The sequence below is a fragment of the Oryctolagus cuniculus genome, chromosome 2 (assembly GCF_051225735.1).
Source record: "Oryctolagus cuniculus isolate XC-2025 breed Fujian yellow rabbit chromosome 2, ASM5122573v1, whole genome shotgun sequence".
Taxonomy (NCBI): Eukaryota; Metazoa; Chordata; class Mammalia; order Lagomorpha; family Leporidae; genus Oryctolagus; species Oryctolagus cuniculus.
Genome location: NC_142868.1, coordinates 164626859 through 164651563, shown reverse-complemented (window position 1 = coordinate 164651563; position 24705 = coordinate 164626859). Strand labels below are relative to the sequence as shown.

Below are 24705 nucleotides of genomic sequence, written 5' to 3'. Positions count from 1 at the left end.
CTTGGAGAGAGCTTCACAGACAGGCTGCTGCTTCTCCAAAGCCCAGAGCTCAGGCAGTACTAGTGCAAGACCCGTTAGCCGTGGAGCTCTGATGTCTCACTCACCAATACTGGCACCCAGCACCACCCTCTGCATAATGGACCTCACCTTTCATTGCACATCTCTGCTGTGGTGGTCAACCCAGCTCCTCTGGAGAAATGCTCACATAAAGGTACAGCCCTGACTTTAATTAGAACCCACTCTCCTTCCACCTGCATCCACTCTGAGTACATTGCCATCATTTTGGAACTCACTCCCTGTGTGGCAAGCGTACCGTGGCTACCCAGTGTTTTCCCTATGAGGTTTGCTTACATTACTCCCCCTTCTTTTAAGCACTCGAACCTAAGAAACATTTTCTGAGTCTGGCAGGACACGGTGTGACTCATGCAATCAGACGCCGATCATCTCCTCATTGCCACCACAGGCACTGCCACCCCTTCTTCCTTTTTGCTGCCATACGCCTGGAATAGCTTTATGCATCGTTTTATTTCCAACCAAGGCATGTTATTGCAGGTGCATCTCCTGTATCAAACTGACAGGTAGCTGGATGTGTTCCCTCCTTCCTTGGTAAGAGAGCTCGGGCTAAATGCGCCCAGCCCAAAAGAACCACATTTCTTTGCACATCTTGCAGCTAAATATGGCTATGTTATGAGTTGTGGCCAATAAGAGTAAACAAAAGAGTTTTATGGGACTTTGGGAGGGCTCTTGAAAAGGGGGATGGTTCCACTCTGTGCCGTCTCCTTTCTTCCCCTTTTCCTAATCTGCCGTGAGGACAGGATGGCTAATGCTTCTGGCCGCCTCCAAGGACCAAGAGGTGACCTTCAGGATGGAAGCCAGGTGCAGAGAGACAGAGAAGCCTGGGCCTAGGTCTCTCACGACGGAGAGCTGCCACTCAGCCTGGACTCCTCTTGCAGACTGCTTTTACCCCACAGAGAAACTTCCACTGTGTTTAAATCACTCTTTGGCTTTTTTGTTACATGCAGACACCAGGATTCCCAAAAGATGTATTTTGCCTTTGATTTTTTCTTAAAAAAAAAATCTAAGAGTTATCTTTTTCCTTTTAATGATTTGAAAGTCTTCATTCTTATTCTGATTATACTAGTAATTATTTTTAAAAGCTTAACAGACACATTTGCACACTGATTGCAAGAGCATCCTTTGGGGTCTTGCAATCACCCTGGTACAGTCCATTGATCATAATTACAAATAAGTAATGGGTTAAATAAATTGTTACACTTCAACATATAAAGAAGCCTTTAAATTATGTTTAAATAAATTTCCTGGTACAGTCCATTGATCAGTTACGTCCGCCTCACCTGGGATTCTGTAAGAACTACAGACTCTCCTGCCCTGCCTAGACCCATGGAACCACAACCTCGCGCTGAGCAGATTCCTGGCAGTCTGTGTACACAGCACAGTGGGAAGCCCTGTGTGCCAGGGCACTGCGGCTGCCCTGCTTCTCCTGATGTGCTCTCATCTCCACATTCTCCTGCTAGAAGTGGGCAAGACTCCCAGAGAGCTCATCCACAGCATCTTTGGCCTTTGAGGCTCTGGCCCTTCCCTTGTCCCAGTTCCAGCTTCTCCAGCCCTCCTGATGGTCACCTCACAGCCCCTTATACCTGTCATGGCACTTCCTGCTCTCCCCTTGGGGCCTGCTCAGCAGCAATCCCCCTTCCTCCGTGCTAACAAGTCCCAAGGTGACCATGGACACAGACCCGGCCCAGGAGGCATGCAGAGATACAGGCTGGGGGCTCTGGGAACATTTCTTTTGTCCTGGATAAAAGGAACCTTGAAGGGCTGGTGCTGTGGCATAACAGTAAAGCTGCTGGCATCCCATATGGGCGCTAGTTCGAATCCCAGCTGCTCTACTTCCGATCCAGCTCCCTGGTAATGGCCTGGGAAAGCAGTAGAAGACGGCCCAAGTCCTTGGGCCCCTGCACCCATGTGGGAGACCCAGAGGACACTCCTGGTTTCTGGCTTCCAGCAGGCCCAGCTCTGGCTGTTGCGGCCACCTGGGGAGTGAACCAGCAGATGGAAGATCTCTCTCTCTCTCTCTCTCTCTCTGTCTCTTCCTCTCTCTCTGTAACTCTGCCTTTCAAATAAATAAAATAAACAAATCTTTACTTAAAAAAAAGGACTCGGGATATGAACAACGGATGTTCCTGCCCCTCCTTCCTCCCAGAAGGTGCAGTGATAGCTAAGGTTCAACAGCCACCTTGGGAATGTGAGAACAAGCACGCAGGCAAACAGGCAAACAGGCTGCGGACGAGAAGCAGAGACAGAAAGAGCCAGGCCCTGGCTGAGAGCCCGTTTCTCTTTCCCTGATTCCTTCTTTCTTTTCCATATGCTCCATATCCACCTTCCCTTCTCTCTGTATGGTATAACGACACTGAGATATGTTCTAGACCGTTAGCTACATTATACCATATTCTTTAACTTATAGTACCAGCTAAGTTAAGCCTTTTGTTATAAACATCTCCTCTGTTTCCCCAGATCTCCCCACCTACCAAGTCTACCAGTCTAAAATAAGAACAGTGGGAATTTTAGTTATTTGAAAGGCAGAGTGATAGAGAGAGGGGGAGACAGAGAGAAAGAGATCTTCCATCTGCTGGTTCTTTCAAAAGGGCTCCATGACTGGGGCTGAACCAGGTGGAAGACAGGAGCCAGGAGCGTCATCCAGCTTTCCCTTGTGGGTGGCAGGGGCCCAAGTACTTGGGCCATCTTCACTGCCTCCCAGGTGTGTTGGCAGTGAGCTGGCTTGGAAGGGAGCAGCCAGGACTTGAACTGGCACTCCAGCAGGGGAAGCCGGCATTGCAGGTGGTGGTTTAACCCACTGACCACATTGCCAGTCCCATTTTATTTACTTATTTTTTTAAAGAAGCTCCAACCTTTTAAAAAAATGTTATTTATTTTCATCACCTTAAAAGGCAGAGTGAGAGTGAGAGTGAGAGAAAGAGAGAGAGAGACATACAGAGAGAGAGAGAGATCATTCGCTGGTTTACTCCCTAAATGCACACAACAGCCAGCGCTGGGCCAGGCTAAAACCAAGAGTCCAGAACTCCATCCTGTCTCTTAGGTGGGTGGCAGGGCCCCGAGCACTTGAGCCATCATGCACTGCCTCTCAGAATGCAGTAACAGGAAGCTGGATGGGAAGCAGCGTAGCTGGGACTTGAACCAGCACCGGGATATGTAGGAGATACTGACAACTCAAGCAGAGGCTTAATCTGCTGCGCCCAAACACCCCGAACAGTGGTGTTCAGTCTTCTGGAATTTCTGAAATTCCTTTCCCCTAAAGATTGGAGCCAGCCAGCTCCAATCTAGGCAAACCCACCCTCACTCTCCCCTTCTCCCCCCACTAGGCGGCTGGCCCTGGTTCTAGTAGGCTACTTTATGGGGCACCTTGTCTACGGGGAGCTAATTTTTATAAACATTTCTGTGGTTTCTGGGGAGTGGATGTTGTGCAACAGAGTAAAAAGAAATTGAAGTCTGAATTGGGTGAACTCTTCCCTACCCCTCACATGTGAATAATGACTTGCTGATAGAAGCGGCTTCTTCAAAGGTGGAAAACAATCTAAGATTTACGGTCAAGCCTGTTCAAGAAGACCCAGTGCAGCCGTGGCCAAGGTGGACACAATGTCAGGAGATTCCTAGATCTACTGTGGGCTGGGAGAAGGGGAAGGGCGGGGCCCGGGGAGAAAGAAGGCCAGAGGCTGGCGGGAAGGTCAGGCCCCTGCAGGCTGCTTAGGCCGTTCTCCGGTTCTGCAGTCCTGGGGACGCGTGCCACTCTCGGCTGTGGGGGTGAGCGAGGGAGGCGAGCCTCTGCTCACAGCGTCTGCCTAAGCACTGCAGGGCTGGCGGGGGAAAGCAGGGGGCCTGGGAACCGGCCGCGCGGCAGGGGATCCACCCTGGATCTAAAGCTGGAGCTCAGGGTGCTCACCCCTCGGTGTGTGCTTGCAGGACTCCTGCCCACTTCTCAGAGTCAAGTCTGAAATACGTGGCTGGAAGCCTGCCTGCTGCCCAGTCTCCACTCCTCCCCTCTCTGGACGGCAAGGAGTGGGAGGGGGCTGACCCGGCCCCCACGCTGCCTCTGGATGACTCCCGGCCTTGTGGGTGCAGAGCCAGCGTTTCTGGGGGTACGTTTTATAGCCACAGCTTCAAAGTATAAAAACAGAGTGTAAAAACAAGAACGGGATGCACAATCAGAGCCACGGTCCTCTTGCTGCCTAGGGAAGTTAGAGAAGCGGTGAGAGTCCCCAGGCTGAAAACGCTGAGCACCCACTTGCTCTGGCGAGGAGAAGGTGCACGGGGCCCTTCCCTGGGTGCCCGAGGCAGCTGGGCTCCCTCTGGAAACCTCTGCTCTCACTCCGGTCTCTCTGTGGAGTTACCACCGACTCTGCCCAGGCAGGAGATGCTGAGCAGGACGCCCCCAGAGGCTGCGGGTCACGCAGCCGCTCCATTGTGCTGCTCTGAACACATCCAAGCTGTAACTCAAACCTGAAAACAACCTGAATCCTTTTCCAAACACAAACCGAATCTTTTATGTCAGCTTCCTAACGCCACTCCCCACCCCACCCACCCCACAGCAGAAACCAATTTTCTTAACAGAGTAGGTTCCTGCCAGTTTTTCTCCTAAGTGGTCTCACTTGGAAAACACACACACACACACACACACACACACACACGGAGAGGGGGATGGGGGGAGGGGAGGGAGATTGTGTGTGGTGGTGGTGGGATGAGAATCTAATTTGCCTTTCTTTTACTTTTGAAAACAATGAACACCCTTGACTTTGAAGCAGGACCACTATGTTCCAGGACTGGCTTTTAAGAGAACAGGGAACTTTCCATTTCCTCGTACAATGGGACTGGATGGCTTGGGGAGAGCCCTTGTCGACCAGCCATAACCTAATGGGCTCACGGCTGGCATCACCGGGGCTCCTGGGGCATGCAGCCAGGCTGTGAGGGTGACTGTGCCCCAAGGAGAAACACCCTCCTCAAACCCCAGGGCCACCTTAACCCCAAAACCAAGCTACGCCACAGAAGCAGTATGTCAGCCTGACGTGAGCTGCTCTAGAACTGAACACGCCAGCTCTGCTGCGATGGAGACCTCTGCCCTTACAGCAGATGGGTGGCAGCAGATGTCTAGCCCAGCAATTAAGACACCAGTTAAGATGCTTGCATCCAACTGTGGTATAGCGGGTAAAGCCGCATCCTGCAGTGCTGGCATCCCATATGGGTGCTAGTTTGAGTCCCGGCTGCTCCACTTCTGATCCAGCTCTCTGCTGTGGCCTGGGAAAGCAGTGGAAGATGGCCCAAGTCCTTGGGCCCCTGCACCCATGTAGGAGACTTGGAAGAAGCTCCTGGCTCCTTGTGGCCATCTGGGGAGTGAATCAGTGGATGGAAGACTCTCTCTGCCTCTCTGTAACTCTGCCTTTCAAATAAATAAATAAATAAATAAATAAATCTTTAAAATAAAATGTGTGCATCCCATGTTGAAGTACCTGGGTTTGATACTATGCTAAGGCTCCTGACGTCAGCTTCCTGCTAATGTAGACCCTGACCCTAGAAGGCAGCAGTGATACCTCAAGTAGTTGGGTTCTACCATCCATGTGGGAGACCTTGGTTGAGTTTCTGGCTCTCAGCTTTGGCGTGGCCCAGTCCTGGCCACTGGGGGCATTTGGAGAGTAAACCACTAGATGGGAGATCTCTCTCTTTCCATCTGTCTGACTCCCAAAATAAATGTAAACATTAAAAAGATAAAAAGCTGATGTATACCCAAGAAATAACATAAGAGCTAAGTAGTGCGGATCTGACAAAAGGGAAGAGAACACCAGGCCTGAAAGGCTTTGTGGAAAGGGAGGGCCTATGGCTGGGCCTCGAACGATGGGCACTACTTAGAGAAGCTGATCAGCACAGCGAGCGTGCGCCAGGCTGAAGAACAAGGCCCAGAGGTGGGAGCGGGCAGGGCACATGTAAAGAGATAACATCTGTGCACGTGGCACAGAGGTCAGGGTGCTTCTTGGTATACGGCACCCCATATCAGAGTGCCTGGTTTAGTACTGGATGCTCTGCTTCAGATCCAGCTTCCTGCTAACGCGTACCCTGGGAGGCAGCAGGTGACGGCTCGAGTACCTGGGTCTCTGACACTCACATTGACTGAGGTCTAGACTCCCGGCTTTGACCTGTTTCAGCCTTGACTGTTTCGTGCATTTGGAGAATGAACCAGCAGATGGAATAAAATCTCTGTCTCTTTGCCATTCAAATACAATGCAAATAAACAAAGAATTTTTTTAAAAACAGAGATGACCACTCAACTCTCCATTTCCTCCTTCTTGGGTCTCTTTTAGATACACCCCCTCCCAATTAAAGAGTTATCTTTCTAGAAGATTCTAGCTATAGGTAATGTGACCACAAGGCTCATGAGGAGTCTGTGTGTGTGTATATGTGTTGGGGGGGGGGGGGACTGCTGGTCAGCAGCCTCTTTAGTCATCTTAAACCAGAGCTGAATGAGAATGGGGGTGCATTTGATCAGCTCACCCTCAACTCCTGACCCTGGCTCAGGTTCAAAAAGGAAGACTGCCTGCTGTGTGCAAAGAGAATACACCCTGCCCTGGCCTAGCTAAGGAAAGGAAAAGAAAGCGCAGAGGAGGAAGGCTGAGGCCACGAGCAGGACGGACAGCACCAGCTACAGAGCTTGCCCCAACTAATGAGGAAGACAGAGCCAGCACCAGATGGCCCTGGCCTCCACTGTGGCTTATCGCCTCCCACAGAGGCTGGTCACCTTGGGCCAGGGGGCTTGGTTTTCAGGAGCAGCAAGATGATGCAAAAGTGACCCTCATTTCCTCGAAAGGAGCCTGGTGTTGTCCCTCTGGGGCTTAGTCACTGGGAGGCCACGGAAACAAGCCCATTATCCCAGCAACCAGGCCTGGCCAGGGTGCTCACTTGGCACCCGCAAGCTGCTTCCGGATTGGAGGCAGGAGCGTTCGTTAGCATCTGCTTCGGCACATCATGGGAGCCAGCTGCCAGTGACGCACTCACCGAGACACAGGTGAACGTCAGGGGCCCCAGGTTCCCGGGCAACAGCAACGGATGGGAAATGCAATTTGGGATGCAGCCCTGGGCTCACTGTGACAGCCTGAGGTTGAAGGCCTGCCTGAATCAAGCATCTCTGTTTTGAAGGAGTAAATGGGAAAACACAACTAGTTCCTGCTCACCGACTCTCCTCCTGCAGCTGCTTCCCTCATGCTCCACCTGGTGATGCCACAGGTTTGCCTGGGGCTAGGACTGTCCTCCCTAGCTTTGCACTGCTGCCCGGAGCCCCAGCAATGCTACGGAGGAACATCCTATGCAGCCAGGGCAGGGAGGCCCAGAGAGACCGGGGCAGCAGAATTTCAAGGCCGGATTCAGGGTGTGGTTTTATTGCTGGGAGATGCCTGCTTCCCCAGAACACTCTGTTCTTCTCACCCCCGTGTTGCCGAGTGCTCCCACACCCTCCGTCCAAAGCAGCGCAGCGGCCGTCTCCCGTGCCCCTACCCGCAGCATCGTCTCATCCCGACCGCTGCACTCCACCCCAGGAGTCCAGACCTTTCTCAGCGAGCACCCCTATATCTCTGTCACTTCCTTTATAGAAATCAAGACCTGGGGCTGGGGGGCGAGGGCAGCAGAGAGAAGAGCCGTACGGGCTCTCAGGAAATCTAGGTCTCATTTTTCTGCTAATTACATGACCCCGTGGAAACCACTGCTTTCCCGGGCTTGTTTCCACATCTGAAAATCAGGGGCTCTGAACTCCTGGAGTCTCCTGCGCGTCCCTCCTTCAGGGAGGGAAACTGGACAAGAAGCAGCCATGAAGCCTTGCTGTGGGCCCACCTGCGGCCTTGTTGCGCCCACCTTCCCTGCGACAAACTCAGTTTATTTCTGCTCTGGGTTCCCCCCATCTATTCTCTTAGGCCATGATTCAGACACAACAGTGAGTTTAGAAAACCCCAGTGTTGGGGCCAGCACTGTACTGCAGTGGGTTAAAACCCCAGCCCACAGCACCAGCATCCCCTGTGGGCACTGGTTTGAGTCCTGGCTGCTCCACTTCTGATCCAGCTCCCTGCTAATGTGCCTGGGAAAGCAGCAGAGGATGGCCCAAGTACTTGGACCCCTGAACCCATGTGGGAGACCCGGATGGAGCTCCTGGTTTCAGCCTGGCCCAGCTCCGACCATTGTGGCCATTTGGGGAGTGAACCAGCAGATGGAAGATCTCTCTCTCTGTAATTCGATGTGTGTGTGTGTGTGTGTATATATATATATATATGCACATACATTTATGTATACACACACACACACACACACACACACAGAATTAAATGGAGAAAACAGGAAAGCCTCTTGTAGAGTGCTAGGAGGAATGAATGAGGCCTGCTCACATGGTGAGGACAGTCAGGGGCCCCAGAGGACAGGGCCGCCATTCTCAGAGCTGCTGCCTCCCCCAGGCCCTCCAGGTTCATTCCTCTGCACTGGCCCTAGTTCCCCACGCAGGGCCTGATGATCTGCTATCAATTCTGCCCCTGGGGAGCAATTCCCAAAGCCAGCCCTATGCTTGGTGTGTGGGTCTGAGGGCTGAAATTCTTGCCCAAGAAATTCCATCCCACACAAGACAGAAGGGAATATCAAGGAGAGAGGGAGCTGCTCCAAGTTCTGCCATTGTACCCAGTCTCAGTAGATGCTCAGTCGGTCCCTTGTTCAACTGATGTCTTAGGGAAGAGGTGGGGCCTACAGTAGCTGACTTCATCTGCAAAAGACCCAGCACTCAGCATAATTTTACCACAACACAGAATCCACATAGCTCCGCTCCTGTCCCCCAGCCAGGTCTAAAAATGCTAATATCTTTACAGTGCAACTGCTTTTTAAAAACAAATTATTTGAAAGGCAGAGTGACAGAGATCTTCCATCTGCTGGTTCACTTCCCAAACGGCCCCAACAGCTGGGGCTAGGTCAAGCTGAAGCCAGGCACCAGGAACTCTGTCTAGATCTCCCACACGGATGGCAGGAACTCAAGTACTTGAGCCACCACCTACAGCTTCCCAGAGACATTAGCAGGAAGCTGGATTGGAAGCAGAGTAGCTGGGACTTGAACCGGCACTCTCCTATGGGAGCAGTGGCTTAATTCACTGTGCCACCCACCCCTTTGTAACTGTCTTGACTGACACATTCCTCCATTCACACAATCAATTATCCAATAGTAATTTTATTGACCATTTAGTATGTGCCACGTTCTGGGAATACGGCAGTGAATAAACAGACTAAAATCTACTCTCTTGAGACTTTTATTCTGATGAGACAAGATGAAAATTAAAAACGACTGCAGAGAGTGACATCAGCAGAATGAAGTGATAGCACATTAACTGGATGGTTACTGTAGATTGAGTGGTCAAGGCAGGCTCTTTATGGAGAGGACACTGAAGTGGAGATTGGAATGGAATGATGGGGGCAGTCATGTGGACTATGGAAGACATTCCATGTGGAGGGAGCAGCTAGCGCAAAGGGCCTGAAGCTGAAATGAGCTTGGTGAACTTCAGAATTCCAAACAAGGCTGGAGTCAGGGGTGGGGGAGGTAAGGCTTTATATGCTACTGTAGGAGTCTGGGTTTTGTTCATGGTAAGATGGGAACCTGGTGCCAATGTTGCAGAGCGGGTAAAGCTGCCACCTGTAATGCTGACATCCCATAGGGATGCTGGTTCTTATCCTGGTGGCTCTACTGCCAATCAGTTCCCTGCTAATGTGCCTAGGAAAGCAGCAGCAGATGGTCCAAGTCCTTGGGCCTCTGCCATCCATGTGGGAGACACAGAGGATGCTCCTGGCTTCCGGCTCTGGCTTGGCCCAGAGCTGAGTGTTGCAGCCATCTGGGGAAGTGAACCGGCGGACAGAAGATCCCTTTCTTTCTCTCTCTCTGTCTCTCTCTCTCTGTAACTCTGCCTTTCGAATAAATGAATAAATCTTTCTTTCTTTCTTTCTTTCTTTCTTTCTTTCTTTCTTTCTTTCTTTCTTTCTTTCTTTCTTTCTTTCTTTCTTTCTTTCTTTCTTTCTTTCTTTCTTTCTTTCTTTCTTTCTTTCTTTCTTTCTTTCTCTCTTTTTTTTTTTTTTTTTTTTTGAAGATGGGAACCCAAGGGAGGGTTCTGAGCAGGAGACCAGCATCATGATTTATCCCTTAAGGAGAACCCTCCAATCATTAGCCACATGGAGAGCAGACTACAAACAGTAAAGGCAGGAAAGCCAGGTTGGTGGTTTTATTATTTTAAATTTTTATTTGCTTCTTTAAAACACACACACACACATGCATGCATACACACACACTCACAAACACACACAGAGAAATCTCCCTTACTTCCCAGATGCCCCCAAAGGCCGGGGTGGGGTGAGGGTGGGTGGGGCTGAAGCCAGCTGAGAGCAGGAACTCAATCACTTGGGCCATCAGTGCTGCTTCCCAGAGGCCATGTTAGTAGGAAGCTGGAGTCAGGAGCCAGAGCTGGGACTCAAACCCAGGCACTCTGATGTGGGGCACAATTACCCTAACCAGCATCTGAATCCCCAGGCCCAGACCCCGGGCCCAGCAGACACGACTGTGCTTTCAAAGTCTTTGCTGACTGACTGACTGACTGACTGCATCACTGCTGGAGGTGACCCTCTTGCCTCCTACTTAAACAGTGAAAGAAATACCTGTAGACCATATGGGGAGGAATGAGAGGTGGGTCGGAAAACAGTGCATCATTTTTAAATGGGCACAAAGAAGCCTGGACATAACGTGAGCTGCAGTCTGGAGCCGTACTCCGGCCACTCTGGAGGCAGCGCCCCCGGGCGGACTGTGAGAGAAGCCAGTGGAGGGCTGAGGCAGGAAGCAGCGATGCCTTTGGAAGCCCTGTCAGGGTCTGAGCTGAAAAACGCATGAGGCCTCTGCTGGGCCGGGGCTGGTGGACAGCCTTATAGGTTCTGGGGGTGAAGCATCGAGACTCAGCGCGAATCTCTACAGGCCCCACAGGCCCCACGGGTCCCACAGGCTCCACAGGCCCCATGGGTCCCACGGGTCCCACAGGTCCCACAGGCCCCACAAGCCCCACAGGTCCCACAGGTCCCACAGGCCCTGGTGTGCTGACTGAGCTGCCATCTGGGCCACTGGAAGTGTCACAGAAACCTGGGACTCCCCGCCCCGCCTGACTGGTCAAGGGCTGCGGCGTGTGAGGGGTGCTCACACTTTCACACCAGCTCTCGAGCCCTGGGGGGCATGAGGGCACACGTGTGTGCACGTGTGCATGGGAGTAGGCTGGGCAACTCTTGCCTCGTCCCGGGCTATGTGGCCATCTGGATTCAGCCTCGCCATGCTATCTGCCCACGCCTCTGCTCTGTACGTCTCACTTGGGTTTGTGCTTTCCCGCCTCCAGAGCTGTGAGCTCTGCCATTGCTTCCACATCTCCACAGGTCACAGTGCCCAGCACCGGAGGCTTCTTTGGTGTCTCCCAATTCACCCAGGGCCATGGTCCCTGGAGCGCTGGGTTGCCTCCCTGGTGCTGCAGTCTGCGCCCCAGACAGAAGAGTGAGGAAAGGCCACATCCTACAGGACTACGAGCCCCAGACAGTGCTCCAGGAAGACTGCTGCTTCGCTGCGTCTCAGTCAGCGGCCACCACTGCCCTTCTGCAGGGCCAGCGGGGGAGGTCCCTCTGTGGGCCCCCAGCTCTTCCTTGTCCCAAAGGGCACGTTCAGTCTCCTCACAGAACTCAGGACTGACGGTGGTGAAAGATCAAGCCAGTGACACTAACTGAGCGCCCATGGTAGACCTCATGGAAGACAGTCTCTAATCTCCGTATTCGTGGGCTCGATGGAGAGATAACACTGAAGCACATGAAAGAGAAAACAATAAAAGAGCAGAAAGGCAGGATGACACACGGCCAGGTGCCATGGCTGTTCAGAGAAAGGGCAACTGCTGGAGGGCGGCGGTGTTGGAAGGAGGCAGGATTTACTGCATGGCCACTGAACGTTCCTACTCAGCAGGGCGAGCAGAAATTACACGACATTTTGTGGGTGAGGGGCTTGGTGGGGGCAGGGATTGGATCAACTCATGCAGCCTGCTGGTCCCTTATCATCTTTCTCTGAGTCTCACACATGGAAACAGGGATGGAGGAGGCCATCTGGATCAGGTGGCAAAGACTGGTAGAAGCTACAAATCCTCTTGCAGAGGGAGCCAGTCTGGGGAGCACAGGAGGGCAGGCTCTTGCCCACTTGCACCCCTGGCCCGTCCAGTGCCCAGGGGCTGGTTTCTGCTCAGTGGGACACGTGGGTTCTGCCTGGGTGGTGGGGGTAGGTCTCCTGATCTAGCCACCCATGCTCACATTCCCCAGTCTCTGCAGCAGTGTAAGCTGAACTCCACCAGCCACCCTCGTCAGCGTCAAAGGGCCCTCGCACGGAAGGAAGGGCCATGCGGGAGCCCCAGCCACGGTCCTGACCACTCAGCCCTGTAGGGAGTGCCCCTCCCACAGCCCAGCCACGTGTCTGTTATGCCCTCTTCCTCCACAGGTGCCTTGATGCGTATGTACCTCCCCTGTCATTCTCATCCAGACTCTGCCCAACCTGAGAACCACACAAATTTAAAGAAAGTTCAATGCTGCCCAGGTTGTTTTCTCCCCACAGGGAAGCCCTGGCGCCAATAAAATCTGACAATAAATCCCAACGGCATAGGAAACAGAGCTGCCTGGTGGAGACGCTCTCGGGGTTTCTTGTCCTTGAACTGGAACTCTTTCCTGAGCACGCAAAAGGCTGGGGTCAAGTCAAAGCAGGGCAGGGAGTAAGGTCAGGCCTTAGTGCAGTCCTGCTCATGTACTTCTCCTAGGGCACATTTCAACCCCTGCTCCTAAGCCCTACAAACACCACTCCTCTGTGCCCCTCTGCAGGTTCTGTGACTGGTCAGGGAGAGCCTCGTGGGATCCCTCAGATCATACGTGTAAACTGCTCCACCGAGAGTTGTTCAGAGGCTGTGACTCGTGGTGTGTGAAGCACATGCAGGACAGCCAGGGTCCAGCTCTAGGGGGGGTGATCAAAACACTGAGCTACCCTTCTGGCCTCCTAGAATCATTAACCAGCAGTTCACGCCACACACTTGTACCCAAAGCCAACCTTGTGCAAAACGACATGCTAGGGAGACACACTCGGGACCAGGGGAACGCGCCTTTGCCTCTTCTCCAACAGGTCCAGGCCAGTGCCCACTGGGACCAAACTTGTCAACAAGTCTTGGGGCTCCCAGGATAGCTGGGCTGTGCTCTATAGAGGGCAGAGCCAGGACAGTTCACTCTGTTCCCACCACAGATAAAGTTTCCCTTTGGCCCTCTCAATATCCATTGCCAGTCTCTCCAAGGCCTAAAGAATACTTTGTCCCAGATCACAATGACTTGCAGCCTGAATGCCCTTCCCGGTTCCTGGTAGTTTTACTTCCTGGAATGCCGTAGCCCAACTTCTACAGCTGCGCTGTTGTTAAGGGGCTTCCCCTGGATACCTCACAGGTTTGAAATCCTCAAGCCAGCTCATACACCCTTCTCTCAGTGTTGAGCTGACACCAGCACTGTGCCTTTGAAACCTCCAAAACCATGAGCCAGACAGAGCTCCTCTTCCCGAGCAGTCTGACCAGTACAGAGACCCACAAGTCTAACCACAAACTTCCCCAAGTGCATCTTCTTCTGCTCTCCAATTCCTCACTCCTGAGGACCGCCACTACCTGCTCCCAGTGGGTCTCTGCACTGGTCAGCTTCCGGCAACTCGAGTGAAATGCTGACGCAGGGCACTCGGGAAGAGGAGCTCTGTCCAGCTCATGGTTTTGGAGGTCCAAAGGCACAGTGCTGGTGTCAGCTCAACACTGGTGGGCGCCCTCTCTCCCCTCTGCGGGACCTCACAGAGGAATGCATGGTGGAAGTGTGCCAGGTAGGCCAAGCAGTGGTAGCCTGACCAGAGGCAGAGAAAGAGGATTGGGGAGGGGGCAGGTTTGCTCCTTTAATAACAACCCTCTCTTGAGAACTCAAGGGTAGCACAAGAACTACCTGCCAAGAGCACGCCCCAGTGACCTAAGGACCTTCAATCAGGCTCCACCTCCCCATGCCTCTACCCTGGGACCAAACCTCCAATCACAATGGACTCTGGGAACCCTCTCCAGCCTCCCATCATCCACTGAGGCAGGCCACTGGCTTGGCCTTCAAGGCCATCCCAAGTGTGGGTGACCCAGCCTTTTTTAGGTTCATCTCCTGTTCCTCTCCCTTGCCTATGTTCCCTTTTCTTTCTTTCTTTCTTTCTTTCTTTCTTTCTTTCTTTCTTTCTTTCTTTCTTTCTTTCTTTCTTTCTTTCTTTCTTTTTTTTTAAAGATTGCACTTATTTATTTATGTGGCAGAGTTACAGACAGAAAGATCTCTGATCTGCTGGTTCACTCCCCAAATGGTTGCAATGGCTGGAGTTGAGCCAATCCATAACCAGGAGCCAGGACCTTCTTCCAGGTCCCCCATGTGGGTGCAGGGGCCCAAGCACTTGGGCCATCTCCTACTGCTTTCCCAGGCCATAAGCAGAGAGCTGATTGGAAGAGGAGCAGCTGGGACATGAACCAGTGCCCATATGGGATGCTGGCACTGCAGGTGGAGGCTTAACCTACTGTGCCACAGCACCAGCCCCTGGCCTGTGTTCTGATCACACAAGTGCAGTCACTGCTAACCAGTCAGCCCCCACGTTCTCACAAATCCATGCTTTGGTCTGGCTTTTTCTTCTGTGTTTTTGTGTGCCACTTATCCCTTCTTCTGGGCCTGCTCCCGGTTCTAGACCCTTCCAAGACCTCACAGGCAGCGTGCACCTCAGCTGCCACCGTGTTTCCCCAGCAGGAATTACTGGAGTCCGGGAGCAGAGCTCTGTCTGCATGAGCCCTCATTTACCACGTGAGGTCTCAGACACGTGGCCGTCTTGGATTCTTCTTTCTTTATTTGGAGGAAAAGTGGGAATGAAGTCTAATTTTTTCATTGTAATTTTGACTTCTCAAAGAAGATACAAAGTGTTAACATGATGCGATGATATGATATTATTTTACTGTTGCATTTAGTAAATCACTGATTTGGGAACAAAATAAACAACATATATTTTTAAGGTAGTCAAGATGCAATAGTGATAACTAACAAGGAACACCAGAGAAAACGCCCTGGGCAGTCTGTTCCACAGAGTCCTTGCGTGCTGAAGGAATGCGAAGAGTTAGCACCAGCGAGATATCCGTAGGAGATGCTGAAGCCAGACCCCGCACTTGTGATGAGCCAGTCAGCTCAGCCGACTCAAGAGAAAAGTCAGGGGCAGTTCCCACTCCTCGGCGTCTCTGCGGTCTGAAGCAGAGACCCGTATTGTGTGCTTGAAAACCCAGGCTGTGCCACGGAGGCTGCGAGCACCCCTCATCAGGCAGCTCAGAGCGCACCCAGGCAAGTGCCACCTGGACTGAGGGCGGGCCACGGCATGGTGCCGTTAGGTTCTGGGATCTTTACACTTGGAGAATCTGCCTTGAATTTGATTTTTCTGGATACAAAAATTCATTCAAAATGGATTTAAAAAGTAGAGGCAAGATGTTTTAATATAATTTTGGGGAAAGAAGTCACTCTGAGGGCTGAATTATTAATTGTTTAAATCAATCAAATGGTCTGCCAATATTTACTGTGTTGACCTTTTCTATTTGTAAAACTTGATTTTTAATAAAACCATTTTATTTTGAAAGAATTTCAAGCATGCAAAAAGATGTGAGTGTAGCAAATCTATAGCTCTGGTTAACATTCACATGTGTAAATCAGTTTCTTTTCCTCTCAACCATTTTAGAGTAAGTTACAGGTGTCACGTCTTGTCAGTCCTTCATATTCTAGCACATACTTCCAAAGAGCAAAAATCTCCTCTTGCAAAGTCACAATCTAGTTATCAAACTCAGGAAACCTATAATAGTGATTTTAATCCACAGACAGGATCCAATGTGTCAGTTGTTCTGATAAGTTCCTAATAGGGGTTTTCCCCCTCCAGTACAGGATCTGGAACAACTAAACTGCATTTCGCTGTTGAGGATTCTTATCTTTTCCACACCTAATATCCCCCCTTTTTAGATCCAGAGGAAAAATACAAATACTGATAAATAGCTACATTTTTATTCCTCCAGAGACCTCCTCACACCAGGAGTTTCACATGCATAAGACACTAAACATAAAATTACTTATTTCTACTTCTTGAGAAAAAACTCAGATTGGAAGGAGGAAGAACACGATTGTATATCTTTACCATAAATGAACTTGAAAAGATTCTGAAACAAAAAAAAGTAGTAGAGCAAAGACTACAGATTAAGAGGCAAGAGTCCCACCTATAAATCCACTACGAAGTCATCTTGCCCATGTTTAGTGGAGAGGGCCCGAGAGAAATCTCCCGAGCATTATATTCCACCAAATACAAACAGAGCACCTGCTGGGCACTGAGTATCCTCCCCAGACAAGCCGCCACTGGATTAAGGACGGACTCAGTACTGGGACACTTCAGACTCCCAGGACGTCTGGCAGCTTGCGGCTGGGGAGGTGCTTGTACGACACCGGGACTGCGAAGCTGCTCCTGGCTAACCTGCTCTGTATCCCTGGGAGATGACTAAAAACCAGGTGCTCCCAGGTATGCAGAGACATACACACTCCGAAACCAGAAAGTTCACACACTCTGGGAAGCTTCCAGGAAGCACTGTGCACTGCCTCAGGGACCAGCACCGGCCACGGCACGTGGGCCCCTGGCTCAGTAACAAACACTGACGGCCTCCCTCTCCCATTCTGCTGTGCACTTCTTGGCTCAGCTTTGTGACTCCCTGCCTCCAATGGTCTCACTTTCCACTGGGAGGGCTGGCTGGCCCACAGACCTTTCCTGACACGTGTCCTAAGCACAGGGAGCCTAGGTCCACCCGAGCAGTCACATTGCCAGCTGGCCACTTGTCCAGAGGCACGACCTTGCTTCTACTCCACCTGCCCCTGCCCCTGCCCCGCTGCAGCCCGTCTTCTACCCACTGCCAGAGTTCCTTTTTGCTCCCATCCCATAGCATTTGCCCTCACGCGCAGACACCCCCAGGCCAGGGCTGGCCCAGACCACACTGCGGATGTGAGCGCGGAACTGCTGTTCTTCTTGCTCTCCTCCTGTCTGCTGAGTTAATGTCACCAGCAGATGAGGAGCCAAGCCACGAAGAGGAGAAATTTAACTTACAAGTAATCATCTGTTTGTGTTGCATGTGAAAACTCACGTAGGAGCAAAAGGATGGATCTGTGATTCCTGGGTTATGTAACACAGATAATCAAGATGGCCTTATTTAAAACAGATGACAATGTAACTAGCAAAAAACCAAACAGCATTGCTTATTAAATTTCTACCTTCAAAACAACTTTTCTCTAGGATGTCCTAGAGAAGGGGTCAGCAAATTATGGATGGCAGATCAAATCTGGGGAAGCTGCCTGTTTTTGTAAATAAAGTTTTACTGGAACACAGGTATGCCCATTTACTTACCTACTGTTTACGGCTGCTTTCCCACTAAAATCATAGAATGGAGACCAGACCAAACGGTCAACAAAGCTGCCACTCTCTGGCTCTATACATAAGAGTGTACCTACTCTGTTTTCAAGCAACAGGCAAGACAAAAGGATCAGAACAAGGTACCTGTTGACTGGCAGGTATTTTCTTGTGACATGGCAGTCGTCACGGTTTCCGTGGCTGCATCTCTGACGACTTGCTCCTCGCTCTGCAGGAGGTTGAGAACACACCTCCAGAGAGCAAGTGTGTCTTGCAACTCTAGAAGACCAAAAGGAATTTGGATTACCCAGGATGCAACTGACAAGCAGGTACAAACGCTACCTCAAACCCACTGTGGGAGGGAGCAGCGCTGAATGGAAACAACAGCTGTTCCTTTTCTCCTGGTGTTGCAAGATATGAAGACTTGAGAGAGAGAGAGAAAGCGAGCGAACGAGCTCTAGGTGGGCAGGTTAGGAAGTATCTTCTTTGGGCATGGGAGAGAGGACAGGTCTTCTTGGGGCAACCAGCCCCAGGAAGGCCCCCAGAAGGTGCTGCCTGGGTACAAAAGCTTTAGGCCTAACTGTTTCCAGGTGTCATGATTCTCAAAACTTAAATTTTATGCATTAAGAGTGCTTTGAGGAAACCAGCCCCGTGTTAACCTGAGTGACTGACTCAGAAATTCTTTATTTCTGTAATTATGGAAAGTTGAAAATTTTTAAAATATTTATTTATTTACTAAAGTGGGAGAGAGAGAGAGAGAGAGAGAGAGAGAGAGAGAGAGAGAATGAATCACCCATCCACTGGTTCACACCTCAAAAGCCTACAATCGCTGGGGCTGGCCCAAACCAAGCCAGGAGCTGGGATCTATCCAGATCTCCCATGTGGGTGGCAAGAACTCAATTACTGCTGCTTCCCAGGGCCTGCATTAGCAGGAAGCTGGATCAGAAGAGGAATCAAGACTTGAACCCTGGCCCTCTGATATGGGGTGTGGGTGTCTTAACCAAGAAGCTAAAGCTCACTTGTGAGCTTACACATTCTGACAACAAATTATCATTCCAGATTATGTTTTGGGGGTAAGAATCACAAAAGGATCAGGGCCCAGGATAAGGGCAGCAGCCCGTGTCACTGTCTGTGGGGTCCACTACCTGAGTGCCATTGCTCCTGGGCACCGTCTGACGGCCTGTGCCAAGTACCGTCATGGATGACAAACAAGAAAGCAGAGCCCAGACACGGCGGTGAGTAGTCCAGAATGAAATCCTGCAGCTGTGACTCACAGCGGACTGCTGAACTGAGACAAACTTCCTGAGGGCGGGTGGAGGAGGGCGAGGTGCTGAGAGGACACCTGTGGTACAGGTGGGGTGGGGCTGGCTTGGAGCGGGTCTCCATGCAGGGCCACAGAAGACCACCACACAGCATGGCTATCCTTTCAGCAGGAGGCAGGCCTGTCCTCGGAACCCTCCCCTCCTTCCCCGATGTGTCCATGGGGAATCCGACACCAGAGTCAGAAACACTGCAGTCAAACCAAGAACAGCAACGGCTCCACATCGGGTTTCGTTTTCGTCTTTCAGTTACAAGCCTGGCTTTACATTTTGCTCAGTCTTTCAGAATCTGCCCTTTCTAATTGTTCTCTGGGGTTTAACACTTCCTTTCCTGAACATTTCCTCCTTTAATACAGGAGTTGTACCTGAGATCCTTCCCTGCTTAGTCGGTTTCCTTTTTATTAATGACTTTGCACTGCCCTTGGTTTATCCTCATGCACGCTTATGTCTTTTTTCAAAAGATTTATTTTATTTATTTGAAAGTCAGAGCTATGGGGGACTTGGGGGTCAGAGAGAGAGAGAGAGAGGTCTTCCATCCACTGGTTCACTCCCCAGATGGCTGCAATGGCCAGAGCTGGGCCAGGCCAAGCCAGGAGTCAGGAGGTCCATCCAGGTCTCCCACATTGATGCAGGGGCCCAAGGACTTGGGCCATTTTCTGTTGCTTTCCCTAGTGCATTAGCAGAGAGCTGGATCAGAAGTGGAGCAGCTGGGACTCAAACTGACGCCCATATAGGATTCTGGCAATGCAGGTGTTGTTTAACCTGATATGCCACAACGCTGACCTCTGCTTATGTCCTTTGTCTCTCAATTCTTTTTTTTGTTTTAAGATTTATTTATTTATTTGAAAGGCATGGGGCCAGCACTGTGGCGTAGGGGGTAAAGCTGCCACCTGCAGTGCTGGCATTCCACATGGGTGCTGGTTTAAGATCCGGCTGCTCTACTTCCAACCCACCTCTCTGCTATGGCCTGGGAAAGCAGTAGAAGATGGCCCAGGTCTTTGGGCCCCTGTACCTACATGGGAGTCCCAGAGGAAGCTCCTGGCTTGTGGCTTTGGATCGGCACAGCTCTGGCCATTGGGGCCATCTGGGGAGTGAACTAGCAGATGGAAGACCTCTCTCTGCCTCTCTGTAACTCTGCCTTTCAATAATAAATAAATAAATAAATGTTAAAAAAGGAGATTATATATGGAAAATTGTTTTTTAAAAAAAAGGCAGTTATGGAGAGATAGAGAGGGGAGGGAGATATCTTCCATCTGCTGGTTCACTCCTCAAATACCTTCAACAGCTGAGGCTGGGCCAGGCCAAAGCCAGGAACCAGGAGCTTCTTCTGGGACTGCCACATGGGTGCAGGGGCCAAAACACTTGGGCCATCTTCCACTGCTTTCCCAGGCATATTAGCAGGGAGCTATATGGGAAGTACAGCAGCTGGGACTTGAACCAGTGCCATATGGGATGCTGGCACTGCAGGTGGCAGCTTAACCCACTGTGCCATAGCACCAGCCCCTGTCTCAGTTCTTGCAGGCCATTAGCCACCATGGATCACCCTCCTCACTTCTGTAATGTTCTACTGGATCAGCAATTCAGTACAAACCAATGGCCTTTGCCCAGGACTCAATCACACCCAGCAATGCTAGGTTGTTCCACACACATTTTGCTGGTTCTGAGCCATGATCAGAGTTGTTGAAGTCACCAAGAAAAGGTGCTACAAAATGCTATGCATGTCATGGAGGAGCATGACCAAAGTCTGTAAACTTTGTTCTTCTGCCTCTGCATCTAATCACACACCACACGCATGGAAGTCCCCTGTTAGTCCTCCCTCACAGGGTAAGAAAATTGGCTGGAAGTCACTGAGAAGAAAAAGGGTATCAAAGAAAAGTTTATGAACAGAAGAAATCCAGGAAAGTGAGACATTTCTTTGGTCTGAATTCTTAGAACACATAAAATCTGAATCTCAAACTCTGAAAAACAATCCTTCCCTTTCGTCTTTAATACCAAAAGCTTCTTGGAGGCAGGTGCCGTGTCTTATTCCTGAAGGCTGGCCGTGGAAGAGGTAAACAAAAATGGGATTCCACTGACGGAGGGGAAGACAATCACGGCACAACAGCAGGGATTCAATATGGCAGGAGAGGGCCGCACCATGATTGAAGCCCAGTTTTAGGTCCTGAATTTTACTTTTTATTAAAACCTATGATTTAAAACAAAACAAAAAGCTTTGCTGCCTGCAACACTGGCATCCCATATGGGTGCAGGCTTGAGTTCCAGCTGCTGCACTTCCTATGCAGCTCCCTCCTAACGTACCTGGGAAAGCAGCAGAAGATGGCCCAAGTACTGGGGCCCTCCCACCCACGTGTGAGACCTGAAAGAAGCTCCTGGCTCCCAGCTTCAGCCTGGCCCAACACTGGCTGTTGCAGCCATTTGGGGAGTGAACCAGCGGATGGAAGATCCCTCCCTCCATCCCTCTCTCTCTCTGTAATTCTGCCTTTCAAATAGATAAATAAGAGATAAAAAGAAAACAAAACAAAAATCCAAACAATAGAATTTTGAAAATTAAAACAAACAAGCTCCTATGTTTTTCAGTTCCTGAGGATTTCTTCAACCCTAGTTTTTTTTGTTTTTGTTTTTGTTTTTTTTAATTAGCAGTTTAGGGGTGGTGGGAAGAGATACCAAGAAAGATCTTCTGTCCACCGGTTTATTCCCCAAATGCTCACAGCAGCTGAGGTGGAACCAGGCTGAAGCCAGGAGCTGGGAACTCCATCTGGGTCTCTGATGTGGGTGGCAAGGACCTGACCCCTTGAGCCATTGCCACTGCCTCTCAGGGTCAGCAGTCTGCTGGCATCAGGAGCCGGGACTGGGTGTCAGACTCAGGCCCTCCAATGTGGGTCCAGACTAAACGCCTGTTTCCCAAGCTCGGCTTTCTTAAACATGCCTGATGCAATCAATGCCTTTCCTAATTATTACTCTTGAAACAGACAGTGGTCGTAAGAAAAGAGACATGGAAGGGAAGAACAAGACTGGAAAACGGCTGAGACCTGTACAGCCATCTGATCTAAAACCTGTCCCTAAGATGCCCTCAACTTAACACCAGATTCAGGGAAAGGAAGCAACGGCCTAACCAGCCACTTAAGCTGGAAGCCTGGATTCACCCTGGAGTCCTCCTTTTGTCTCGACTTCAACACTGAGTCCTGGTGACTCTCCTTCTGAAATAATGTGGAAGCCGTCCTCTCTTCTTCCTCACTGCCACGGCTCCACCCTGACCCCGGCACTTCTCACTCTTACTGAGACAGGCTTCCTGGAAGAGGGCACAGTTCGGCGCAGCCTTGCAAGCTAAACAGAAGGCAGTCAAGCAGTGGTTTGTTTATGGAGCACTGCTCCCTGCTGATGACGCATGGGGCCATGGTGGGGAGAGGTACATGGTGAAGTGGGAGGGGTGGGCCAGGGACACACCAGGAAGGGCCCTATGAACCATGTTAAAGGGTGCTTAGGTTTTATCCTGAAGGCAATGGGAACCCACTCAAAGGTTTAAGCAGTAGATGAAATGATTCGATTTGCATTTCAGAAAGACCACAGCAGCTCTTTGGAAGCTTTGTGGAGAATGGCTTGGGGGATAAGACCGAGAGAACAGAGGCGAGTTAAGAGGCTGTTGGTGGAAGTGATTAGAGTGTGAACTGAGACAGTGGGAATGCACTGAAACCTGGGCCTGCGCGGTGATTCTGCCTTTAGTCATCTTCCCTTCTTTTTCGGCTCAAAGAATCTACCTCTAGGTACAATGGTACTACAGACCCCTCCCCCAGCACCCCCACACCCAGCACACTTACCTAGAGGGGGCTGGGGGTTGGTGAGGAACAGCGGCGTGGTGCTGGTGAGGACGTGCGCAGCAGCCAGCCTGGACTCTGTGGGCAGATGGTCTCCACAGGACAGGACCACCAGCCGAACCCACCGCTTCAGCTCTGGGGCTATGGAGTGCCTGCTCTGAAAGCACACAATGTAGCCATGAGGAGCTCCCAATGCAACCTTGGGCTGACATGGGGTTAGGGTGAAGCCACACCAAACTGGCTGCAAATTAGTCTCCACTCAGTGGAAGTTAGTTCAGTTGCTTTTCTATTCCAACTAGAGAAAAAGACACAAGCCTGAGGAAGGAAATCTGATTTGTCTCTCAGTAACATGGAATCACTAGAACTTGAGAGAAAGTTCTTTTCACAACATCACTGTACTTGACAGCTTCAGTAAAGGCCAAATTTATGGGGAAGCCTTGGGTAGCAAATAACTCCTGGTCCCTAACAACCGATCTTCAGGAACAGAGCCCAAATTCTGGCACCCCTCTGAAGACCACACTTGGCAGCTTCCCTTGCAGCTGGGTTAAGTTCTACCTAATGGATGCCACTGGAGTAGAAGCTGCATCCCAGGGAAGTAACCATGATCTGCATTTCCAGGGTTTCCTTTTGCTGCTAGTTGGGTAAGGACAAGATGGGGGAGCTGGATCAACCCCTGTGACCATAAGATGGAAGCCACAGGGACCCAACACTGTCAGGCCACTATATCTACCATGGACTGCTTCTATCTGGCTTAAGCTACAATGTTTATGAATTTATGTAATATTTATACCAGGGGCTGGTATTGAGTGTAGTGGGTTAAGCTGCCACCTGTGACACTGGCATCCCACATGGGTGCTGGTTCAAGTCCCAGCTACTCTACTTCCAATCCAGCTCCCTGCTCATGTGCCTGGGAAAGCAGAGGAGGATGGCTCAGATGCAATGGGACCTGGTCACCCATATGTTAGACCCAGAAGAGGCTCCTGGATCCTAACTTTGGCCTGGCCTGGCCCCAGCCATTGTGGCCATTTGGGGAGTGAACCAGCAGATGGGGTATCTCTCTCTGTCTCTCTCTTTCTGTAACTCTGTCAAATAAATAAATCTTTTTAAAAAATTTATAGCAATATACTAAAACTGTCTAAACAAAGCCCTGTTGTTGTTTTTCACAGTAACAGCTTTATTAAGACATAATTCATATATCAGACAATTCACCCATTCAAAGCCAATGGACTTTGGGGTATTTGCAAACACACACAACCACTGCTACAGTCTATTTTAGAACCTTTTCATCTCCATAAAAAGAAACCATGTACCCTGTAGCTATCATGTCCCCACCCCCCCTTTCCCTTGGCCCTAAACAACTACTGATCTACTCTCTATCTCTATGTGTGTGCCTGATTGACTTCTTTCACTTAGCATACTGTATTCAAGATTCATCCATGATTCAGGGTATATAAATAATTTCTTTTAATGGTCAAATAATATTCCATTGTAGAATATACCACATTTGGTTTACTCACCCATCCATTGACAGGTATTTGCATTGTTGTCATCTTTTAAATTTTATTTTTTTTTCCTTTTTCTAAAAATAGGATTGTTATTCCACATGTACTTTGGTTCCTGCTATGGTTTGACTGTCCCCTCCCAAACTCCTGTTGAAATTTCATTGCTTCTGTGGTAGTACTGGGAGATGAACACTGGAGAGGCCATGAGGTCATGAGGCTGGGGTCCTCATGCAGGGATAAGCGCCATTACTACAGGAGCAAGCTGCTTATCATGGGAGTGGCCTTGCTATGAAAAAAAGAGCTCTCTTGCATTGGCCCTCCCCCTCCCCCTCCCTCTCCCCCTCTCCCACTCTCTCTCACAGTGTGATGCCTTCTCCTGCTCTCTCCCGCGGTGTGATGCCCTCTGACATGTTATGACATGGCAAGAAGGTCCCTGCCACATGCTGCTATCACGGTCTTGGACGTCCCAGCCCCCTGGACTGCGAGAA

At 50.6% G+C, this 24705-nt stretch overlaps 1 protein-coding gene across 1 annotated transcript in view; it reads right to left on the bottom strand.

Moving 5' to 3' along the window:
- LOC149128124 (tRNA (32-2'-O)-methyltransferase regulator THADA-like) overlaps window positions 1–24705 on the bottom strand; it is a 110488-nt gene that overhangs the window by 29227 nt on the left and 56556 nt on the right. The window contains 2 exon segments of the mRNA XM_089326479.1: window positions 17732–17863; window positions 22719–22872. Of these exon segments, the coding sequence (XP_089182605.1) occupies window positions 17732–17863; window positions 22719–22872 (286 nt within the window).